The sequence below is a fragment of the Epinephelus moara genome, chromosome 23 (assembly GCF_006386435.1).
Source record: "Epinephelus moara isolate mb chromosome 23, YSFRI_EMoa_1.0, whole genome shotgun sequence".
Classification (NCBI taxonomy): domain Eukaryota; kingdom Metazoa; phylum Chordata; class Actinopteri; order Perciformes; family Serranidae; genus Epinephelus; species Epinephelus moara.
The window spans coordinates 3,823,755-3,849,615 of NC_065528.1; the positions used below are offsets into that span (position 1 = coordinate 3,823,755).

Genomic DNA, 25,861 nt, shown 5'->3' on the forward strand with positions numbered 1-25,861 from the left:
GGTTATATTTTAATCTGTCCAGATGTTGCCCATTGCTTCTGGGTAAGAGATGAAGGGACCAAAGAATGGTCCTGGGTGGGTAATGGAAAAGTCTACTGTGCACTTCTCTGTGTGGTAGTCTGTGGTTTTGGCCAAAGCCACAATTGAGTCAGGAATCACACCAACTGCTGTGCTTGTGCAGCTCAAAGCATTCAGGGACTAACCAGTGTTTCTGCATGTTTTAGCTCATTTATTACATAATGCTGTAGAACTGACTAAACCACCAAACATTCACCAGAGCATACCATACTGATACCATACTTTTTTTTTTTTAATGTTTTGATTTATGTAGCCTACATTTGTTTTTATTCATCTCATTACACTATGAAAACAAAGTGAATCCACAAAATATATTTTTATTGTATTTAACATTACTGTTGTACATGCCATGTCCAGGCTTCTTTAGACTTTCTCAGCTATATGAGCTCAAAATGGACATATACTGTATCCAGATGATAAAACAAAAGACACTCAGATAAAACCATGTTGTCCTTTATATTCACCCGGTTTTGAATGATTCTAATGTAGAAATTAGTTTCTAAGAGCCTCTGGGTAGAAGTGACCTGTTAACCCCCTATAGTTGGACAAAAAACTCAGCTCAAAGCTCAAAGTGCACATATGCTGTCTCTAGGGATAATATTGATTAAAACTCAAATGAAACTATACTATGGGGTCAGATCAGTCTCTTAATGAATGAACACACAAAGGGTTTTTCACGAATGCACATGCTCTGGTTCACAGTTGTATTTCGGACTCACTAATGCACACAATCTGTTTCGCAAATGCACACACTCTGGTTCACAAAAATAATGGTTATGCAAACTTGTAATATAAATTCGGAAATGCACACAATCTGTTTCGCAAATGCACACGCTCTAACACATGCTGACAACTAGATGATGATTTTTTTGGGGGACGACCCTGCTTATTCCAGCAAGCCAATGAGACACATTCTGCATGTTTTACACCAGCATGGCTTCGAAGTAAAGGAGTGCAGGTAACAGCCTGGCCTACCTGCAGTCCAGACCTTTCTCCCAATGAAAATGTGTGACGCATTATAAAGTGCAAAATAGACAACGGACTGTTGAGACACTGATGTTGAACATCAAGCAAGAATGGGAAAGTATTTCACTTTCAAACCTTGAACTCTTTGTGTCCTCAGTTCCCAAACACTTACTGAGTGTTATCAGTAGAACACACAGTGGTAAACATGCTCCTATCCCAGTTTTTTTGGAATGTGTTGTAGGCATCAAATTTAGAATGAGTGTAGTTTATCAGTTTGAACATTAAATATCTTTTCTTTGTACTGTATTCAATTGCATATAGGTTACAAACAATTTACAAATCATAGCATTCTCTTTTTATTCAAGGTTTACACAGCTTCCCAGTTTTTTTGGAATTGGAGTTGTATAATCCATTAACAAACAATATTCTGAGCCAGTGGCTTTGATACTTTGTTATAAGTGAAATTCCTGTATTCAAAATTTTACTGAAGTAAAATAAAAGTATTATCATCAGAGTATTTCTATACTGTGGTAGGCTACTAGTTTTACTCAAGTTAACCATCTGAGAAGGCTACTTATTCCACTGCTGGGAGTTTATTACATGTCTGACCAGTGGCATGAGGTGCATTGTGCCCCAGTGCACGCTATCATAATAAGCCTGATTGTGTACTCTATCATGCACATTTCATCTCGTCACATGATCAGAGACTTGACATTGGATAACATTAACGTAGCTACATATTACCCAGCAATCATCGTTGCATATCTGTATATCACAAAAAAATCCCAAAGAAAATTAGAAATGATGAATTTAACAGCTCAAATACTTTATTATAGTTTATTTGGAATAAGCAAATAATTTTGTTAAAGATGTTTTTGACTATTTTACAAAAAAGAAAACATAAACATGATGAAGATGGGTTTGCTTTCTTAAAGGGCAAATGGTACTGTTTTTTATTTAATGAGAGTTCTTTGAAAATATATTCTAAAGGCCGCATTCCCTCATAAGGGCCTATTCTCCACCCAACACCTTCCTGGAGGTCCCACACTCTCGATGAGCCCCTCCACATCACAGGCCCCAGTGCAATCACACTGCCTGCACCGTCTATATTTATGGCCATGTGTCTGGCACAGTAAGGTAAAGCAGTTCCTACCAGTATAGTCTTATTTATACTATTTATGTATTGTCTTATTCAAAGGCTACTTATGTTTTTTCTTTTTTTTTTTAGAAATGAGAATGACTGAATACAACACAAGGTATCCCGGAAGTAGTAAACTCGAGCATTTTTTTTTGATTGTGTTTTATTGCGGAGGGATTCCCTCATAGACATGGGATTCTTCTTCCTGTACACACCAAAGCTCTTCGCTGTAGACAGGAAGTGGAGTGTTGACAGGTCACTTTGGCTAACGCTGGCTTCTGCTGTCACTTTCAATATCTGCACTTGAATAAATATTATCTGTCCCTCGACATGTCGGACAGAAACCCGGGGATGGAGCTCGGTGAGTAGAGGCTGAAAGCTAAATCTAGCCTCGCTAAATTGTAGCGTTAACGTTAGTTAGCTGTAATAATGTCAGGTACTTATGAACACACATGTGCTCGTCTACTTTTTACAGTGTCTAACTTTTCATTTTACTAGCATTATTTAACGTTAAATTGATAATTCATAAAATAAATAATACCTTGCCCTGTTTTGTAGAAATGTGCCGTTTTTATCAAAATCAGAGCAGTCAAGAAAATTAGCTAACTTCAGCTTTAGCTCCTGGCAGCTTAATAAGTAACACTGTGGAGGTAAGTGACCTGCTGAACATGGAAATGTTACTGTGTAACTCACTGTAACAAACATATTGTAACACACGTAAGTTACTGTAACAAAGACATGTCGTCAGTAGAAACACTGTCAGATAGGCCCTGTTGGGTGGAAGTTACAAATCATTTATATCATTGTATTTCACTTGTTAAGTTCTCTTTTTCCTTCTGTAACATACATTGAGACAACATAAACTGCTGTTCAGTATTGTGTGATATGGCTGCTGTGACTACAGTGCTGCCAGTAGTATTGTAATTAAGAACACCTGACAGCCTAGCTCTTCCTGCTCAGCTGACCAAAAACCCTCCTGTAGCTACTTCAGCCCGGCTTCTCTTTACGCTTATTTAACTTCAAAATCCTGTTTGCCTTTGAGTAACCCAGAGTCACATGAGAAATTCAACGTGATTCGTGTTTGTGTGTCCAGCAGAGAGATATGTCTGGATCATTATTAGGGACTGTTCTTTACTTACCAGAGGAGGGGTTGGCGGAGGTGTGACTTTTGTTTTCTTCTTTTCTTTACAATTTTTTCCTTGAGCCTCCCTGGGTGACTGGCAGAAAATGCATATATTTAAAAAACTTACCCTTCGTTGTTCGAAAAATAAAAGTTGAAAATGAAGTCCTGGAGTCAAAAATAGCCTTGGTTTTTCATTCTTCTCATGCATGTAGGTTAGTTAGTACAAGCGGTTTATTTTTGACAAAACTTAAAATAAGATATGTTGACTATAGTGATTTTGATGAACTATCACTATTTTAAACTCAGATTTAGTTTTTTTCCGATGGATGTGTTTGCCCCATATAATGGCTATTAGGGATGGGTATCGTTAAGATTTTATTGATACTGCTACTCCCATCGATACTCCTTATCAATATGGCACTTTATTGATACTCTTATCGGTTCTTTTACATTGTTGCCTTTTAGAAAATATATAATTCAACAGCCAGCAGCTTAGATTAAAAGCATTTGCCCAGTTTTAATCTACGTACCAAACTAAGCTAAACTGTTAGACTCCATACAGACAGCTCTTTTTTATCTTATTTGTAACAATTCACTATTAGCCAACCTAATGTGCTGTCCTTGTGTGAGACATAACGTTAGTGTCGGTGGGTGAGAGACTACTGGCAGAGCATATTAAATTATCTATGTCTACATGTTTAAATGTTTATGCTTGCTGAATACGTGTATTGATAAAGTATTGGCTTTTTACTCACAAAGGTTTAACAGCACTTGCAGTAACAAGCATAGTTGTCATTAACCCGAATACATTTTTGAGTTATCTTCACTTTGTCTCCATCAAGGCCTCTCTTCTGTTCACTGACTTTACTCCTGTCCTGTGTGTGTGTGCGTGTCTGTGTGTGTGTCTGTGTATGTGTTTGTGTGCGTGTGTCTGTGTGTGTCTGTGTGTGTCTGTGTGTGTTTGTGTGTGTGTATGTGGAGAAAGTCAGCCCCCGCAGAGAGAACAGGTGAGAGGCTGCAGGATGATAATGAATTAAACCAAAATGTTTAAAAGTATTGATAAAAGAACCGATTACGTCAGAGCTTATCAAAACTACGAACTTTGATAATTTAGCCCTGGGGCTCATTTAATACCAGGTTTTGGTACCCATCCCTACTGGCTATGATAAATGTTGTAATTTTGGCGATTTTAAAAGAAAACATCACTTACAAATCTGCCTGCTGGTTGGTTTCTTTAAAAATCGGCTTTTAAAGTTGTATGCCACTCCCCTAAGCCACAATAAAAAAAATATAAGACCCTTCCCAGTGCTTAAAAAATTATGTAACATTCCTTCCCCTTTTTGCAGCACCCACTCCCCTCTCATAAATAATGAACAGTCCCTTAGATTAGCTTAGCACAGACTGGAAGCAAAACTGAACTCAAGCTCCAACTGCTCCTAAACTCTTTTATTTACATGTCAAGTGTTGTATATTTGTACTAGGTTAGGCCAAACACACTGTGGGTGTGTCTATATCAGATGCATCAAAGTAAAAATAATAAAATTTTCTCATTGCACTACATTTTCCATAATGTTGGACAGCTGTTTTAAAAAGGTGCTTACTATAAAGTAGTTTAGTAATTGTAATGAGTCAGTGGAAAGTTCTAGAGCGTCATAAATGTGAAAAAAAGGGCAAAAATGGTTTAATGTAAAACAGTGACTCAGTTTATTTCTTCTACGTTCCCTGTTCATGGGCGTCAGACCTTGAGCGGATATCAAAAGTGAGGGTGAATACACAGGCCATCCTGAAGAGAGCTCAGCACATCCAAGGACTGAAGACCCCCAAGAAACAGTGGCAGGTAATAAACTCTTTCCCTCATGGATAGAGACAAAATCTCTAATAGGGCTGCCACTAACGATTATTTTCATTGTCGACTAATCTGTTGATTATTTCTTCGATTAGTCGACTAATCATTTCATCGAAAAATGTGTTAAAATGTTGAAAAATGTTGGTCTGTCTTGCCCAAACCCCAAAATTATGTCATCTAATGTCTTGTTTCATACTCACGCCAGAGGGTTTTAGTTCACTGTCACGGGAGAGTGTGTAAAGCTGCCAATATCTGAACGTAAGAAGCTGCAGTAAGAGTATTTTGGGGTACTTTTATAGTACTTTTCTATGAAAAATGACTCAAACCGATTAGTCGACTACTAAAATAGTCACCGATTATTTTAATAGTCGATTAGTCATCGATTAGTCGACTAATCGTGGCAGCCCTAATCTCTAATGCTTTATCATTTGATATTGTCTCACCATGTATGTTATTTAAGCACCCAACTCTACAGATAATTTAAGAAAACCAATGTCACACAACTGTCCATAATGAGATTGAGCTCTGAAGATGTAGACAGTGTAAAAGTATTTTCTGTGATGTTTGGTGCCATGTCTGTGTGTTTGTTCTGCAGGCTGCCTGGCTGCTGAAGGCTATCACATGTATCGACCTGACAACTCTTGCTGGAGATGATACACCGTCCAATGTCCATCGGCTGTGTCTGAAAGCCATCCAGCCGGTCCGTTACGACCTGCTCAAAGAGATGGATATGCACAACAAAGGTCTGCTGCCAGACACACCACATATAGACCAGGGTTCACTCTACTCTAAGGCTGATGATTGGCTGCGATATTCAGAATTCTTAAATTTATCGGAAGTCTGTCTGTTGTCACGACTCTCAGGAAGTAAACCTAAAAACAATGTGTTTTTACCTACATTGTAAGCTTATTGAGAAAAAGACTGTATGAATTTAACAAGCAGAAACTGGATATTTCCTGTAAAAAGGGAAGTGTTTTTGAAAAGACACAATGCATGTAACAAGCGTAAATGTGATACACTGTCCCTGAACGTCCAAAACTGCCACAGGAGGTTACCTGGCATGTCATATCGTATAGGTCCACTGACAAAGCAGCCATCAACATTAGATACGGAGACAGACACAGCCTGAGCCTTCTGTTCGTGTTCTATGTTCACTAGCGTAGTTAAAGCGTGAGACGACTGTAGGAGACAACAAATACCTGTAAATAATGGCGGAATGGAATGACTCGCTAATGTAGTGAAAAGAATTCCCTGTCCACATGTCATGGTGTATTTAATGGCCTCACAGACCACCACTGTCTACAACGATGCCTCAGTTTAAAGGTGCAATATTACGACCTCCTTCCCTGCGCCTCGTTTGTTGTTGTGTGAAACTTTGACTCCACCTTCTCATGCCATCTACTGGCTGTATCTATGCTGTCATTAATAACACATGGAATTATGAGGGCAGTGACGTTTACTTCAATTGAAACTGACATATCTATTTACATATGTAAAGAAAGTATAAATGTGACCTAAGACTGAGCCTGGACGCGGGCAGGAGATGTGACGAGTTTTTCAAAGTGTAAACTACAAACAGTTGATCACTGACATTGCAGACATTTCGTACACCAGACTTATGTAATGCAGACCTGCCAATGCTTATTTAACCTGTGGGGGGCCCTTTCATATCAGTCGACTGGCACTCAGTTTGCCAGTGTATTCCATTAACTTCACTAATAAACCAGATAATTATACAGTTACACAGAAAGATTTTGTATTACGTCAAAACTTCAGTCCATACTCTTACTTCTCCCTCTCAATTCAATTTCAAATTTCAATTCAAGGTGTTTTATTGGCATGAGTGTAACAAAGCTGATATTGCCAAAACGTCAAGTAATAATAACATTAAAAAGTTGCAGTTCTTTTGAATATGGTAGATAAGCAAATGTACATGGTATAATTCAACTTTTATATCACGGTATCCCTTAAAATCAGTATATCTCTGGAAATTTATGTTATTTCCAATTTCAACACTAAGATTTTCATTTTTACTGCAAATGTAGTTTAACTATAATCAGTTATCGGTCTCCTTTATTACTAATAATCCAGGGTGTCCGCGGGGTCTTAAAAAGTATTAAGAGTTGATCAATCAAATGTCGGAAAATTAAGGCCCTTAAAATATATTAAAAAGTCTTAATTGTGATTTTATGAAGTATTAAATTTTCTTGGCATTCAAGCTTTGAAAAAAAGTATCCATGAATGTATAATTTATTTTCCTCCTCGCGACTATTTCAAACAACGATGTGTAGCTAGGCACACTTGGACTGCCACTCAGGGCCGTGCGCGTACCTGTGCGTCATCACGCAACGGCACACGTCCAAGCGCCAAACAGAGGAGCAAAAGACAATAAAAAATCTTTCTCAACTTATCTGAGTTCTGTTGTATGTTTGTGCTCCATAGATTTAATTGCAAACTACAACTGTTTAGTAAGTTAAAGATGCGTTGCTGCTAATGACAGCTTGAAGTGGCGATGAGGTCTTAAGGTTTTTTTGGAAGGTCTTAAAAAAGTCTTAAAAAGGTATAGAAATTAACCTCAGGATTCCTGCATATACCCTGTAATCGGAACTGGCTCTGAAAACCATATTTGCTGATCCTTACTTCACTACAAACATACTGTGTATTATTGATTAATCATCTAATTGTTTTTTTTTTTTTTGATTAGTCAGTAAATATTTTGGTGTGGGAGATACTCAGATGCTGATCCCAGTTTCCCCCAAAATGCCACATTTTATTCCACCAACAGTTCAAAACCTAGATATATTCATATCTATTCAAATATATTTGGTTTGCTAGAATTTTAAACAAAGAAAAGCATAAGCATAATGTAAGCTTTTGCTTGAGAAATTAAACTAAGAATTGATCAATTATCAAAAATATTGCCATTTAATCTTCTGATCTGATAAATTGACGGACTGTTTCAGCTGTACATAAAACACAAAGGCGTAATACAGGTTTATTTGAGTCTTATTTTTACAGCCTTGTCCAACCAATTCTATCAGTAATAATAACACTGGACTCACCGAGATGAAAGCTCTGGGAATGTGGTGACATCACTAAAATAAAGGCAGGCAGCTCAGGAAACACGAGCCTTCAAACGATCAGTTACCTGTCAGATGATCACACAGGTTGTGTTTTCATGGTTAATCAAACTTATTTAGACGTGACAATGAAGATGAACAGTAAACTTTGACCTTCAGCAGCTCTGGAGTCTGATCAGCATGTTTGACTGTATGTTTAGACCTAATTCAACCTGCAGAGGGCGACACAGACCAGTTTATCACCTTGTTTCCGCTTCACTGCTTTGCTTCCTGTATTGTGTTGTGTGTGTCAGGAGTGACAACAGCAGCAGTGTGTGTGTATCCATCTCGTGTGGCCGATGCTGTCAAAACACTAAAAGCAGCCAACTCCAGCCTTCCTGTTGCCTCAGGTGAGTCACCTGAAACTGAGTTACCCTGAGAGTAACTGTTTGACATGAATGGTGAGCTCAGTACTGTATGACTGTGTGTGTGTGGAGTGTACCTATAGAGAAAGAACAAGACTTGTATTGTCCCTCCTTTTCCAGTGGCCACTGGTTTCCCAGCAGGCCAAACACCATTGGAGACCCGCCTGCAGGAAGTCCGCTTGGCAGTGGCTGATGGTGCCACTGAGATCGACATCGTTATCAACAGGACGCTTGCCCTCACAGGAAAGTGGGAAGGTACGCTGTGACTCCATGGTGAGAAAGGTCCACAATGAAGGTCCTCTCGAACCCATCTGTTTTAAATTCAAAACTTACTTTTGATTTATTTCCATCTGTGCTTTGCTGTTGGAATTTCTGTCTTTTCATATGAATGGTCCATCATTACAGAGGACAGTGAAAACTGACAAATTCATTTTTGTTCAAGGTCCATTCACTGCTTTTCTTATGGCTTCTAATTGTATCACACAGTCCTCATCAGCAGATGGCGTTGCCCAGTTGTCATGGAACTGTGGATGTTCAAACTATTGACTTTTTGTACATGGTGGATAAGTTTAGCTTGACTGTGTCTATTCATGCTTGACCTTGTAAATGGTAGTTAACAAAGTGATATACACTCGACAGGGTTGGCACAAGGTTCTTGTAGGTCACTGTGACCTTGTCTGTCTAATTCTTGTAAACACAATATCTCATGAACACCTTGAGGGAAGTTCTTCAAATTTAGCACAAACATCCATCCTGTACTCAGTGATGAAATGATAACATTTTTATGGTCAAGGTCACTGTGACCTTGCCTCAGCCACATTCTCGTGAGTGTGATACCTCAAGAACACCTTAAGGGCATTTCTTCAAATTTGGCATAAATGTTTACTTGGACTTAACAATAAACTGATTAGAATTTTTTGGTCAAAGGTCAAGGCCACTGTGACCTTACAAAACATGTTTTTGGCCGTAACTTAAGAATACATATAGTTGTTATAACAAAATCTCACACAAATGTCTAATAGGGTAAAACAATGAAGTGATGACATTTTATATCCAACAGGCCAAAGGTCAGATTCACTGTGACAACATTATGTCCTGCATAAAACACTTTTCTGGCCAATATTTAATGTCATATCTCAGGAACAGAAGGGGAGACATTTGGTCAGATACTGAATTGGTGACATGAATCTTGGGTGCCCACCTTGAAACTGTGCTGATTGTATAGGTCTTCTGTGCTGTCGGGGGGAAGATGTGTGTGAAGCATCCATGTTTTCACAGACATGGATATAAACTGTAGAGAAATTTGACTGGTGCGCAGAGGCATACAACGGCCGGGCAGTAATTCAATCTTTTATTTTTTATTCTTATGCACGGTAACAAGTTGACAATTGTCAGGTAGGCGTGACGGGGTCTCTCCCTGTCTTCCTGTGTCATGTGCAGGCAGTCAGATTGTGATTTAAAAAAACATAGTGTGACAAGCAACTCTTCACTCGAAATAGGAGCACTGATCACGTTATTTATTTCTGTTTGATAAAAATTCTATTTGAAAATTAATTAATTGTTTTGAGTAAAGTCCTTGAAAATGACAAAATAATGCTTGAAAAAAGGACTTGAAAGTCCTTAGATTAGTCCTTAGAGCTTTCGATTGCACCATATGGTCTTCATCAGCAGATGAAATAAACACAAGATAGTGGTGGACCTTAAGTAGAGATCCTGTTGGCAGCTGCCGTTTCCAAGGTCAAGAGAATTGTCAAGATCAGACTGTGAAAAGGTTTGAGGTGTAAAAGTGAATCGTTTTCTCCCAGATAGCTTCAAACATAAAAACATGAAAACAATTTCTGCCACTTACAAGAAAAAATATATTTTTTTAAGTTTTGTGATTTTTAACCAAATATGTAGTGCAGTGTACAGTGTATAGTGTAGCTCTAGGTGAAATTATAGAATAAAAACTAATCTCCACTTTACTTTTTTTTTGTATTTCTCAACTGATCACAACCTAAAAAAATTTTTGTATTCTGTGCATTGAAACACTTGACAATCATTTTAGGAATTATAGCAGGTTTAGTCCCGTGTTTTGACTTTTGCTGATGGGGTAACCTTTTGTTGATGTGGATAAAGCATGTTTAGTAAGTGTTTCCTCTCTCCCCCTACAGCCATGTATGATGAGATCCGTCAGTTTCGGGAGGCCTGCGGAGACGCCCACATGAAGACCATCCTGGCTATTGGAGAGCTGGGCACCTTCACCAATGTCTACAAGGCCAGCCTGGTGGCCATGATGGCTGGTAAGTCAGCACCCTGTTCTGACAGGTTTCAGTGTCTGTCATTGTGACAGTGTGTCTCTTGAAAGAAAATGTTCAGTTAAAGAAACATTTGGCATTCTTCAGTGAATGTTAAGTCAAGATTTTGGGAAATAGGCTCATCCTCTCTTACAAGAGTAAGATGTCTGTGTGAAATACAGATTATTTGTTGGTGCGCTGTGTAGAGATATTTTGATGCAACAATAAATATTTATAGAAAAAATAGTAATAATTATAGCTGCTGCGCAGCGATTGGTCGGGTCCGGGCATTTTTAGGAAATTCTGAGCAACCTCTGGAACCTAAGACAGTCATCTACCACTCTGAGCTAATTGGCAAGTAGCAACTCAACAGTGGCTTCACAAATTGAGTAAGCCATTCACTGTTGTGTAGGAAAGCAGCCATCCGTGCATGGAAAGGCAGATTTCAAACCACTGTAAAAAATCCAGTTATTAAGACAAAAATCTGAAAATACACATATTGCATCTAGACAGCATGGAGATGTTGGTAATTTGTTTGTAACAATGATTGATTGATAGATTAAGTGAAAAATTTAAATTGCCATTTTTACATTGACTCCAATTGTTCCCATTAGAGCAAAATTCAAAATGCTGTCAAAAATTCAGTTTTTGATATAAAATTCTGAAATTTGCCACACGTCATCTACCATAACTCTAGAATTTTGTCATTTTTTTCATGAACATTGAAGATTTATTTAGCAAGAATTTGCATGTATATGTTTACAGTACCTACAGTTTTTGTAGGACAGTCTGAAGATGCTCTGTAGCAAGTTTGGTGTCAATTGAGCAAAAATTCTGGGAGGAGATGAACTTCATAATTTTTAATAGGTTTAAGTGTACAAAAGTTTCTTCAGTATTGGGGCTACAGTTTGATGAAAGTTGTGAAGTTGTAGCACATATGGTTGATTTGTTATGAATTTTCAAAGTTTTGGACTTTAGACGCTTGCTGTAGTGCCACCATCAGGACTATTGGCTTGAGTTTACAGCTGAGGATATCTGGCATGAGACTGGACCTTTGTGCAAAGTTTGGTGAGTTTTCACCCATGGGAAGTATGATTTCCTTGGAAGAAGAAAGAAGAAGAATACCTAGGATTACAATAGTGTCCTGGCAGCTTAGCTGCCCGGACCCTAATAACAAGGCCAGTCACACATTGGTCTGGTGTGTGTGGCTGTGAGCCATCTCATGGTGACACGCTGCAGATGTGCGAGTGGCACCTGAATGTGTGTGATAACTGTAGAATGAGGGAGTGAGGAGAGCAGAGAGAGGCTGGAGAACACCTGCTGTGACTGTACCTCTGGGTAACAGCAGGGTGTCTGCAAGTCCTGACAAGTCCCAACAGTTCTGAATTTATCTTAAGTAAGTTCAAGTCTTTAAATGAAACCAGTAATGCCAAATGTTCTCTGATAGGTCGGTTGGAAATACTTTACTGGGTCCTATTGCTGAGTGGTCTGCTGGAAAACCTCTAGTTTCACGGCAGTAAACTGGCAGTAAAGACCTATACCACTGCAGCAGTAGCTCCTGTCATACAAATGTAAATAACAGAACACATCTTCTGCTGCCTTTATGAAATATGTTTGTATATGTGTATAATCTTAACAAATTTCATATTCAGGCTTGTTATATATATGTGCACAAAATAAGAATTTAAAAGCTATTTATGCCTACCATAGACTAGAAGACTCACATCGAAAGACGATGTGAGTTTTTAGTCACACACTACAAGATTCTGCAAAGACTGAAGATCTTGCAGCATCACTATCTGCAGAACTACAACTAGATTCCTTTGAGATTATTTCCCACCCTGCTCATGTAGAAAATATTACACCAAACTCACTTTAAGAAATATGACATATTAACAATACAACACAAGACTCTACAAATACAAGATGAAAGGCGTCATATGTTGACAGTATTTTTTTCCAATACAGCATCAATGTAATCCATAAACGTAAAATGTATTTGTGGAAAAACTTGACATTTTGGATTTTGTAGCCTCAACTCACTACTTGCCTCCGTTGGTTAGCGGCGCTATTGTAGTACGAGGAGAATGTGGGAATGGGAGGCAAACAGTTTCAAAGATTAAGACTTCTCTAGGGCTGGGTTAAAATAATCAGTTTATCAGATTCAAATCAATCTGCATTTGAATGACCCGATAGCAATTCATAAAATCAGAGACCGATCTTTTAATATATGCTCTTTCCCACAGATGTGTGAAGCTTTAACCTTGTTAATCTTGCTGGGAGTAAACGGGCCACAGTGCTAAATTATTAATGACCGTAGTGTTGAGAAGCTGTGACTTTACTGGTTCTTTTACCTGAAAGTGTTAGCTTACTGCTTTTATGTTTGGGTGTAATTCATTATCATGCTGCATCAGCCTCTCCTGCTGTCTGTGCATCAGGGCTGCTGCGTCCACTTTTATGCACACACACAGACACACAATTACCGAGTAGAGATGGAGACAGAGAGGTGAAGATAACTTGAGGTGATGACAGCTAAGCTTGTTACTGTGAGTGCAATAAAACCTCCATAAGGAAAGGTCAATACTTATCAATACACCTGATCAGCAACATGTAAACATGTAGAAAAGTGATATTGTAATTTGCTCTGTTTACAGTCTCTCATCCACTACCACTAATATGTTATAAACAAGACACACAGTGTTATAAACACACAGCGCTTTCCAGCTAATAGCAAATTGTTATTAACAAGCTAAAACAACAACACCTGGTTATGTCAGTTTGCCATGTGTCTTAAAATTTAGCAGCCGTAATTTTACCAGCAGGCAGTGAATTTCCTCAGCAGCAGAGGGAGGAGCAGAGAGGACAGGGGGACTGATATTGACTGATGTCTGTGTTTTTAATTCTTTCTAATTTTCACTCAGTATTGTGATGTCGGGAATATGAGTGAGGTATTGCGTTTGTATTGTGACTTTGCTGTTTTAATATAACTGTTATAAATCCTGTTCTGAATTTATTTATTTTTTTTAAATAATGCCTTGTAAAATTTACACTAGTATTAGTTCTCTGAGAATTCTCTTTCAAGGTTTAGCAGAAATTGATATTGTAACGTAAATATCCCAATCAAATCATTATCAAATCGAATCGAAAATTGAATCAAATTGGGACCTTGTGAATCGAAATTGATAGGGCTGTAGTCAACCAAAAAAAATTTTTTGTCGACTGAAGTCATACATACTCTTCAACTAAGCAATTAGTTGTTAGCATTTTTACTTCTGTGGTGGTGTGTCTGTGTCACTCTGCAGTTACACTAGTTGGCAGTGGAGGACTCTGTTAAGTGCTTTAAGTTTAGTTGATTCAAAACACACATTAAACATGGCTTAATAGAGACCATTTCAAACACAAGTACGCAAATTGGCTTCACTATAAATCGCAGCATTGACAGACACAGAAACACTACAACATGCTAACGTTATTAGCACAAGTCTATGGCATTTTATATTGTATAAACTAGCCTAGTGGCTAGTGATCTTTTCCTCTCATATAAAACCAGAGACAACAGCAACATTTTACAAAGGTAACGGCACATAATTTAGCTCCATTACAACTCACAAGATTCACTGACATAACAACTGTCACACTAAACACGTTTTCCAAACAAATACAACATGCTAACGTTATTAGCAAAAGCCTGTGGCATTTTACGTTGTATAACAGGGTACCCGCGAATCCTTGAAAAGTCTTAAAAAGTCTTAAATTCATGTATCTAAAAGTAAGGCCTGAAAATGGCTTAAATTCATTAGAAATGTCTTAAATTGGTCTTAAATTCATTACTCAAAGGTCTTAAAATTGTTGCGGAAGGAATATTTAATCTGACTTTCTTTCTTTTCTTTTTTTTATTCTCGCGGCACTTTTCTGTGAGTGTCTATGCGCCGTCCAATAACGGCGCGCGCTGGCGTTAGCACATACACAATGAATGGGTTCGTCGGCGGAGGTCTGCACTTTGTGCGCTCCGTGTGAAAAGGGCTTAACGGGGCGCTCTGGCCACCTGGCACTCAATATGCTGCTGTAGTGGTTTGTTTTCCTGAGCAGTGAAAGTTATTATTTATGACTTTTTACTTGTCGACAGTGATTTGTTTTCCACAGAGCTCTACGTGTGAGCATTTTATTCGCATTTGCGACTAAAAATAGTTTTGTGCCAGCAAAATAAATCATTCAGCACGCTGTGCAAGTACAGATTTCAACCAGCAGCAGAAACGAAAGGTGAATCCTGCTGGTTGTGGGTTGAACGGGGGTCACAGACAGGAATACAGTGGTCAAATAGCCTACGGCGGCTCTGCGGCGCAAAATAACGGCTTACCGGCGGCGACAGAGAAATCCGACCCCAGGTCCAGTAGCCTAATTTCCTCTTTTGTTGGCGTCATGACTGCCGTTCACATTTCTCTCTNACCGTGACAACGCTAGATGTCACAACCATTCCATTCGGAGTTGCGCAGTGAGGGGGCTCTGGTGCTGCTTAAGAAAGTGTTCCCCCACTTCTAATTTTACAAATTAAGCACTGGTTATAGTACAACGGGATCCCCCAACCATCGCTTATATTTATAGTTTTTTCGGTCTTAAATTCCATTCAAGGTGGCATTAAAAGGTCTTAAAAAGTCTTAAATTTAACTTACTGAAACCTGCAGATACCCTGTATAAATTAGCCTAGCGACGAGCGGAGATTTGCTTTGCTCATATGAAGCCAGGATAAATCACACACAAGACTTAAAATGATATTTTAGTGGAGGCTTTACTGTCTTCACAATTTATTGTTTCTTCTCTGTGAAATACAAGTAAATACAAGCTTAATTTCCACTGAGGGAAAAGGTGTCAGTATACAGAAACAGATAGGAGGTCTGCGTCACCGTGACGCTGCACGTTAGGGGGGGCGAGTTCAACGTTGTGTAAAAATGGGGGTGTTTTGAAAACACCCCCATTTTTACAGGTAACTTAGCCTGTCCCTCCCACCGCAGGAAATTATAGATTAGAGCTATTGATGTAGCACTTTTCTCCTTATCAAAGTAACACGGCGATGATTCGACCAATGAGAATTTGGTCGGACGAGAGCATATTGACCAAATAATCGTCCAGTCGACTACAGCCATAGAAATTGAATCGATTCAGGAAATCAGTGGCGATACCCAGCCCTATATTCGCAGTAAAATAAGTGCTGGTTGGTGGAATCAGAAAAACGGACTCTTGTTTCCTCCACAGCTCCACCAGTTTCTCCTTCTTTTCCACAGTCTGAGACAACTGAGACCCTGGAGTCCCCTCCATGTTTACTGTCTACCTGGTTTGCTGCTTCCTGTTTGGTGCTGGAGAGAGCTCACCAACTGGTTGTTTGCAATGTTCACATCACTGAACTTCAGTGTTTGCGTGAGCCAAGACTAAAAAGATAGGCTAATATTAAACATGTTTGATTTTGTTGGCTTGTCAAAATCAGAAAAAGACTGACTTAAGACAGCTCGGGTTTTATGACCACCTTACACTAAAAGGATGAGCTTGCAACGACTAAGATAAAACTCTCATGATTTTAGTGCAACATTGAAAATTTGTCAGGGTATTTGGTTGAAGGCCGGCATTAGTGAATGAGATGCTACACATCAGACATTATCCAGTCATCTGTGTTCTGTGTACTGGCTCACGTTTTAATCATACCATATGTGTGTAAATGCAACCTGAAGTGTAATTTTACACTTTAAGTTTCTTCTCTTTTACTTGTGTAACTACAGTGATTGTGTATTGGGTTCTGATTGCTGCCAAAACACGGGCAACCTACACTCAAAGCTGTGCCTGAACGCATCCTGAGTAGACACAGACAGAGGATGTAAGCTGCAGCTGCTGCTCACCCTACGCCTCCTTTGTAGACACAGTGTAAAACTGTACAGTTCTTGTTCTCAGCTGATGGTGCTCCTCAATCAGCAGCTGGAGGGAAATGTTAGTTTGTCTTCAGGCTGATGGATCCCTGAGGTGAACTGAAATAGCACAAATAAACTTGTGCGAAACTGTAATGAGGTTCATGACATCAGTCAGTGGCTGGGATGGCTCATAGAGCGACAACCCTCACAGCTCACTATTTTCAAATAACTCCACCTTTTCAGTCTTGTTACCGTTGGCTCTGAGCATTGAACTGTATCACACCACTGCGAATAAAGATGCTGCAGTCTTGAAGAAGCCACTCTGCATGTGTTTCAGCTGTAAAAGGGTAACTTTGGTATTTTTCAACCTGGACCCCATTTTCCCGTGTTTTTGTGTCTACATGACTGATGCAGACAACAGTTTTTGAAATTGTAGCTGGCAGCTGTGAAACAGTCTGCAGTGTAACCTGAGTGACAGTGTGTGACAAAGTGACGTTTGTTCCCAGCTTACAGTGAATAAATCATCACATTTGAAGGCGCCACAGTTTAACAATAGTGTGAGCAGACGAATTGTGTGTTTTTGTATCTGCAGGGCTTTAGACCATGACTATTTAGTCATATTTTGTGACCATGGAGCACCAGTGCAACTTGCCAATACTATTAATATATGAACTGGAGAGCCATTAGTTTGTTTCCAGCTCACAGTAAAAAAACCCTCACGTTTAAAGACACAGCAACAATTTAACTTTGTGCTATCTGCTCACAGCTAACTGTTGACCCAGAGGCTTCAAGTTCTCAGTGAAAACATCAGCACTTGTATGTGATGCAGGTGCTTCAAAATAAAAGCACCAGTGGTTCCGCTTTGATTTATTTAATTGTGGCAATACTTTTTTTTTTTCAACTTTATTATAACAGTACTTGATTTAACTTTGTTATAACACTACTTTATTTAGCTTAAGTATGTTAGTAGCTTCTTTATGTAACTTTATTAAAACAGTATTTTATTTAACTTAATTGTAACTGTAGTTCATTTTTTTTGTATTTTAGTAGTTCACAGTAGTTTAGAGAAGATTTCAGAATATCGAGATATATATCCTTTATCGCGATATAGCCTACAAATATTGTGATATTATTTTAAACCATATTGCCCAGCCCTACCAACAGGGTTAGACTTATTATGAGTGTCTGACAACTTTATGGAAAGGATCCCTATAGAGATAGACCTTTTTGTTAAAGCATAAGATGCTTTTTGTTTAACTAGAAACAGCCCGCAAATTGCTATCGCCAAACCCACCAGACTCTGTTAAAATAAACAGTGATTTTATCATCATAAAACACCCTTCATTCACAGTTGGCATAAACAAAGTAAGACTCACAAAAAAACGCCTTTGTTCATCATTCTAGTGTTCCAGTGATCACAACTCTGGTTAGTTAAATTAAACCTTTAATTCACCCAGTTAGATCTGAAAATAGACTGGCTCCATACATGCTAGAATTACTGTTTATTTAAATGGAGTCTGGTGTGGTTGGCAAAAGCAATTTCAGGGCTGTTTCTGCCTTAACAGAAAGGATCTTATTTTTTTAATCAAAAAGGTCTATCACTGTAGGGATCCTTTCCATTATGTTGTCAGACAATTACAATAACAATCTGAGCTTGTCAGTCGCAGAAACCACACTTTTACAGCCCATTGTAGCCTTTTTAGCATCTTGCTCAATACTGGAGTAATTTCAAAAATTGTTGTTCCCATTCTTCTCTCAGACACGAAAACATGGGAAAATACTGAACGTTGAAACTTAAGTTACTGAAAGTCGTTTTTTTTTCATTTCATGTGATGACATGATTTTTATGTGGCACTAAATAGGTTTTAAAAAGTTTAAAGTCTAAAAAAAGCTGAAGGCCTGGTGTAATTCCTGTGGTCATCCGGCTTGTGGCACTGTTGCTTAGCTTTTTCTTTTGCCTTTTGAAAAGGCGAACCTGATGAGTGGAGCTCTCCATCTCTCTAATACCCACACACACACACACACACACACACACACACACACACACCCACACACACAATATGCTTAACTAGCCATCACATAATAAGCCGATTACAGAACCAAATTGTCAGGGGCTCTGATAGAGATCATTATTAAAATGCATTGCTTTTGTCGCCACACTCGCTCCTTAATCTCCCCTTGTTCCTATGAATTGCGTATGAGATTCCTGAAATTGAATGATAATTTCACCTATTAATCTCTGATGCAGGCTATTTTACTCTGCTGTTCCCCGCTAGTATCCCCCTGCCCACGCAAATGAATAGAGCTTCATTACCGCCACCCGCATTTAATAACCGTTATCCATTATCTGGTAATTAAGACTCCCCATAACGAATCTTAAGGATTATGCCAGTTTGAGGAAGAGGGGAGAGAGGCTGAAAGAAAGACCTGACTGGAAAAATACATAGAACATGTCTTTAATGAACTGGAAAATGTTCATCTTGTTCTGTTCAGTAATGAACCGTCATTATACACCAGGGAGGCAGAAGGGATAATTTTTTTTTTCTTTCCTGCAGCCCGCAGTTTGTGGGTAATCTATTAAAGAGTGTCATTTCATCTTCTATTTTTATCAGGAAAGCTGATAAAACATAATTGGCTGTGAAGGAAGGGAAGGAAAAATGAAGGCTTTTATTGATGAGTGTGCAGCTGCCCTCTGTTAGCCATCATCAGCAGCATATGTTCTTGTCTGGCCAGGCCAGACTGTCAGAGTAATGCCCTGTCCATCCTCTCTGTGCACCCTCACACCTACACTATGTTGCTTCACTACTTTAGCAGCTCATCTTATGTTGAATCTTCCTGCACAGGGCTGAATGTGGAGCAGCTGAATAGAAACACACTGGTAGATAAATGATGACAGTATCTGCTGGACCGTGCTCCATGCTCCACTCTGTTGAAGACTACATGTCACCTGTTTATACCCGACAGGTTCGGACTTCATCAAGACGTCCACAGGAAAAGAGTCTATCAACGCCACTTACCCTGTCGCCATAGTGATGGTGAGGGCCATCCGTGACTACTACTTGTGTACAGGCCACAAGGTACAGTATCTACTTTTGCTTTGCTGTTGGTTTAAATATTTTCTTGTGAAGTTATGCTGTAGATCAGCTGCATGGAGGTCGTCCTCTTTACAAGCAGAATTTTCTTATTTATCAGTGCCACAACTAGCCAAAGGATTTTAAAGGGCAGGAACTTGTAAAAAAGATTCACCAATGTTTGTGGAGATCAACACTATGGGCTCTAGTTTCCCGGCGCAGCGCAGGGTGGCGAACCCCGCGCAGAGCTAGTTTCGAGCAGCGCAACCCGAGGCGCGCTCAGTTTGGTAGTTTGGCAGACCGAGGTGTGCTGAGATGGGTGTGGCGGCGCAGCAGAGGGGGGTGTCGACAGATCCAGCTTGGCGCAGTGACAGTTTCGTGCCAAAAGGCTTCGCCGAAGGTGCGCTAAAAGCTCGCCAGCTGAAACCAGGTCGCCTTCTCTCCTCCCTCTTTTCGACTTGTGCAGGTAGGAGGGACGGAGGTGGGAAAGAGGAGTAGCTGCGCCAGGCGCACGGTGTGCCAAACTTGCAAAATCCGCCTGGCCACACCCAGTTGGCGAAGCGCAGGTGCGCTGCGCCCCTGCCTTGCCCGGTCTCCGAAACTAGAGCCCTATAAGTCTGCACAAACCTGAAAACAAGCGTATACACTGTTGTCTACACATTTCACATACTGTAGGGCCTCGTGCAGGAAGCAATATTTAGGGTTGGGTACTATTAACATTTGAAACATTTCTGGTACCTGTGGTTGGGTACTGGTATCCAACGGTACCTTTTTCTGTACTTTCTCTGTAATAAAATTTTTGAACAAGTTCTAAGGGTGATGGAGTAGACTAAAATGCAGATCTACCCCTCTGCTTTTTTCTAATCATACACGGAGCTAATATTTTATCAGTTTTGTTTTTGTGCTCGTTTAGTTATAGTTATACTATTTCTAAAATAATATAGTAAAGAGAACAGACCAGAAGCCAAAACTATCACAGCGGATTGGCGCTGTTGGCGGCCTCTGAGCTCTGTGGCTGGGCTCCAGGCTTCAGGACGCTCACTCAGATGCACTCTCAGGTCCCGAATTTGGATATCGTTAAGATTTTAACGATACTACTACACTTACCGATACTGCTTATGAATCCGGTGCTTTAACCCTACTCTTACCAGTTCTTTTGGGTTTTTTTTTTTTTGAGAGAAACAGTTAACAATGCTTTCCATGTATGTAAGCACAGTGTATAAATTAACATTCTTCTGAACTGAATTTCAGTTTTCAATTTTATTTATAAAGCCCAATATAACAAATCACAATTTGCCTCAGAGGGCTTCACAGCATACGACATCCCTCTGTCCTATAAGCCTGTAAGAAAAAAACTCCCCCCAAAAAACCTTTTTAAGGGAAACAATGGTAGAAACCTCAGAAACCTGAATAAAGTACTGTTATAGACTGTTACATACCTCAGGTGGACTACGATTTGCTGAACTTGTGGCAACAAGCAGTGTCGGCATCAACAAATTTTGCTCTCTCCGCCCTTGTCACTAAGAGCAGGGCCTGTGTGTGTGTGTGTGTGTGTGTGTCACAGAGTGGCAGAGCTGGCCCCACCCCTCACACATGCAGCAGGCTCCGACACAGAGAGCTCTCCTCTGCATTAAATAGCAAAATAAATCAATGACGAATGTCTTAATCTTATTGCAAATTAGAAATGGAGTTATGAGATAAAAAAAAAAAATACAAGATAATGTTTATGTACCCTAAATAAATATGTCTTTTGAATTTTTCCAATCCCAATAGCAGAACCATTGACATAGGAGCTTACTAATACTACGGTCTTTAATGATTTGGCCCTGGGGCCCGTTTAACATCAGGTTTTGTTCAGTACCCAGCCCTAGTGATGTACGAACGCATTTTCCTTATTTTTGTCTGTATCCACTATTGGTTCTTATTCTGATTTCTGGGATTCACCAATGTTTTCTTATTTTCTCTCTTTTCTCAGGTAAGAGAACATTTTATGAGTGGCCAAGAACACTCTCACCAAGATAAGAGAAATAATAACTAAATTATTATTATGACAGTCACCTAATTGTTTGTCCACCAGGAGGAAACACAGTTTAATGTTTGAGGAACATTAAAAAAATGAATAAATATCATATAATCAATTTTAGATTATTGTATGTTTTAGCTAAATTATAATGATTTGTGAGCTAGAGAAATACCACTATATAAAAGCATTGATCCCAATTACTGTGCATCCCTCTGCTGACTAGAGCTGAAATGTAACTAAGTACATTTACTCACGACTGTACTGCAGTACAATTTAAGGAACTTTTACTTGAGTATTTTATCTCATGCCACTTTCTACTTCTGGTCTATTAGTCTTCAGTGGGAATATTGTACTTTTTACTCCACTACAATTATTTGATAACTTAAATCACTGGTTACTTCATATATTAAGATTTTTACACAAAGCATACACAAACACACAAGCTGCACTGATGAGTTGTTTGATTAGAAAAACAATTGGCAACTGTTTTTGCTGTTTTTTTTCATGCAAAAACATTTCATGGACAAGAACTTGAGCTTTTCGTTTTAAGTATTTTATTATATTTACTTTACATTTTTCTGCATTGAGTACTTTTACTTTTAATAATTCAATACATTTTCCTGATTGTATTGATACTTTACTTAGGTAACATTTTCAGTGCGGTGCTTTTAATAGCAATATAGTATTTTTTACAGTGGCATATTCATACTTCTACTTAAGGGAGGTATGTGAATACTTCCTCCAGTACTTCTGCTGAGGTATACACAGTCAGTCAGTCAAATTTATTTATAAAGCCCAATATCACAAATCACAATTTGCCTCAGGGCTTTACAGCATATGACATCCCTCTGTTGTTTGGACCCTCACAGTGGATAAGGAAAAACTCCCCCAAAAAAACCCTTTAAAAGGGAAAACGGGATCACAAATGCAATGTAAATGCAATTTACACTCCAATGAAAAGCAAGTTTATTTAACAGTACATCGATTTCACTACTGCTGAACATCTTCTTACAGCCTTTTTGGAGACATCTCTCAAATTCTTGGCCATGTGCCAGAGTCTTTGCACACGGCACAACACCTGCCCATATAATGTTCGGAAGGCGTTATCTATGCTAATAGGTTACTTATGATGAAGTGGGATACATCATTAAGTACACCTGGGTAAGAACAGATTTGGATTCAAGAATGTTTAATGTAGCTGGAGTTAAGTTCTCTCATTTTTCTCTCAACAGAAAATTAAAAGATAATATAAAAGAAATATAAGAGTATGTTACTGCATGAGGCCCAATGATCTGTAAATATGTAAAAGTGTTTTCCACAGTTAGCTTTTACTGGATGGAGGCTGTGAATTGGACAATGTTCTACATTATATAGCCACATACATCCTGATAAAAAGTGTTCATCTTGTTTTTTTATATTTATTTATGTGTTTTCTATTTCATTATTACAATAAGTGACAACAAACACAAGAGCGACTCCCCTCTGTTCCACACACTGCAGACAGTGGCACGCTGCTCCACACATTTATCATGACAGGAGGTGGATGAAAGGAGTTTTTTGTTGGCAGACACAGAAAGAGTCAACACTAGTTTTTCCTTCATTAAAGAGGAGAATCTGAAATCTGTTGATACTGTAGACCAGCAGCCAAAGGCAAAGACACATCAGGATGACTGTCACACATTAGACAATGAGGCCTTTTAGTAGCCTGTCGTGTTTCTGTCATGTGCATTTTATTTTAGTATATAATGTTTATCATAGCAACTCAAGATAATTCTTGCCCAACACGGACATGCTCTTATTAAACCTGATTTAAGCACAAATGTCAATCATCACCAATTTTCTTTGAAATTGATTTAATGATCCTGTAATCTGTGCACACGGTTAGACAGTTAACTGTTTGATCACACCGGTAGTGTAAAACACAGCCAGGCCAGCTGAACACATGCTGTAAAGCATCCATGGAGGTGTACCTTACCATGTTACATAAAAAAGATTACCTTATTTCTTTTTTGCTTGCACATCATTTATACATTTGGCAAAAACTTGATTTGTGCATACATACATATGAAGATTTTTTTAGGCCTACTGCATAGCCTATTATGATACTAAACTACTAAAGAGACTACTGTTACAATGACGCTAAATAAAGAACTGTTATCATGAAGTGTAATAAAACACTGCTATTATACAGTTAAATAAAGCACTGTGACAATCAAATTTCTAAATAAAGTTAACGTATTGATGAAATAAGTAAAATAACAGGCTGTTATAATAAAGTTAAATAACATACAGTTATAATAAAGTTACATAATGTACGGTTACATTAAAGTTAAATAACCTGCTGATATAATAAAGTTAAATAACATACTGTTATTACAAAGTTAGAAAACATTGTTACAATAAAGAAATAATGCATTGTTACATTAAAGTTGAATAACGTACTGTTATAAAGCTAAATAACATACTTTAATAATAAAGTTAAATAATGTACTGTATAAGTCAAATAAGGTGCTTGTGTAATAAAGTTAAATAATGTACTGTCAGTAAAGTTAAAAAACATACTTCTATAATAAGGTTAAATAACGTACCGTAGTAAAGTTAAACAAACTACTGTTATAATAAAGTTAAATTAAGTACTACATAATAAAATTAAACAATGCACATTTATAATAAAATTAAGTATTGTAATAATGAAATAAATCAAATAACAACTACTGGTGCTTTTATTCTGAAGCACCCGGCTCATCTCGGCTGATAATGTTGATGTTTTTGAAGTGAACTTGAAGCCTCTGGTTAACAGTTAGCTGTTAGGAGTTAGCAGCAACTTAAACCATGCTTTCAGTGAGGTGTGTGTCCTGTTGATAGAGGTGTGTGTGTTCCCTTAGGTGGGCTTTAAGCCAGCAGGGGGCATCCGGACGGCTCAGGAGTCTCTGGTGTGGCTCACTCTGATCAAAGAGGAACTGGGCAACGACTGGCTCTGCCCGCTCCTGTTCCGCCTGGGAGCCAGCAGCCTGTTGGCTGACATCGAGAGGCAGGTGGGGACTCAACACACACGCTCTCTCTCTCTCTCTCTCTCTCTCTCTCTCTCTCTCTCTCTCTCTCTTTCTCTCTCTCACACACACACACACACGCACACACACACACACACACACACAAGCACCCTTTTTTTTTTTTAACTTTTCTACATTTAAGTGAGAGTTTTTTCTTTTGTTGTGATTTGTACAGATCTACCATCATGTGACTGGACAGTATGCAGCCTATCATGAGCTGCCTCTGGCCTGAAGCTGTGGACTTCCTCTTTTAATGACCAATCAGAAACTCAGACTCACGACAAGAGCCTTTCAGTGCTCATCCAGGCAGCACTTACCTCTTCTATTAGCCATACTCAACGTTCAGTGCTTTGACTGAAGACTGGGACCAATGAGTTTTACTGTACTTGTACTCTAATGTGCTCATACACACTGTGTACCTATGAAGAAACAGGTGAATAAACCTTGTCACAGTATTTTGTAACAGACATTAAAAACTGCATATTGTGCCCGGCAGTCATTGTTTCATGTGAAGCAGGAAGTGATTTACAGTTAAGAAAATCAATTTTAGCAGTTTGTTCTGCAGATTCTGAAAGTCTTAAATTCTAACTCTGATCCTTGCTGATCTTTTACAAATGAAAATATTAATGTGGAAAGATAAATGATCCCTGCTTTTACCACTTCTACCCAGTGTTACAGTCTTTAACATAGAATTATATTGCAGAGCAGATACACTCATATACTCACTCACAGTGCTTAATTTGCAAAATAGAAGTAGGGGAACACTTTGGGCCTCTGAGAGAGCAGTGTTCCCCCACTCCCAAAAGTGGGGGAACACTTTTTTAAGCGGCACCCGAGCCGCCTCACTGCGCAACTCCGAATGGAATGGTTGTGACATCTAGTGTTGTCACGGTACCAAAATTGGGACCCACG

General features: G+C 38.8%; 1 protein-coding gene across 1 annotated transcript; it reads left to right on the forward strand.

Annotated features, from left to right (window-relative positions):
* Window positions 1–2,385: 2,385 nt before the first annotated feature.
* dera (deoxyribose-phosphate aldolase (putative)) lies at window positions 2,386–25,444 on the forward strand. Its single transcript, XM_050036499.1, has 9 exons — window positions 2,386–2,543; window positions 5,045–5,142; window positions 5,747–5,894; window positions 8,525–8,620; window positions 8,756–8,890; window positions 10,789–10,917; window positions 19,770–19,882; window positions 24,785–24,934; window positions 25,125–25,444. The coding sequence occupies exons 1-9, from the start codon at window positions 2,513–2,515 to the stop codon at window positions 25,179–25,181; spliced, it is 957 nt and encodes a 318-aa protein (XP_049892456.1). The 5' UTR covers window positions 2,386–2,512; the 3' UTR covers window positions 25,182–25,444.
* The last annotated feature ends 417 nt before the right edge of the window (window positions 25,445–25,861 follow it).

What these genes read in the sequence shown, in the direction of transcription:
- dera (XM_050036499.1), top strand. Translation starts at nt 2,513, where the DNA reads ATGTCGGACAGAAACCCGGGGATGGAGCTCG. An exon ending in CCCCCAAGAAACAGTGGCAG is followed by an intron (nt 5,143 to 5,746) that starts GTAATAAACTCT and finishes TTTGTTCTGCAG; the next exon opens with GCTGCCTGGCTGCTGAAGGC. An exon ending in ACTTGTGTACAGGCCACAAG is followed by an intron (nt 19,883 to 24,784) that starts GTACAGTATCTA and finishes GTGTTCCCTTAG; the next exon opens with GTGGGCTTTAAGCCAGCAGG.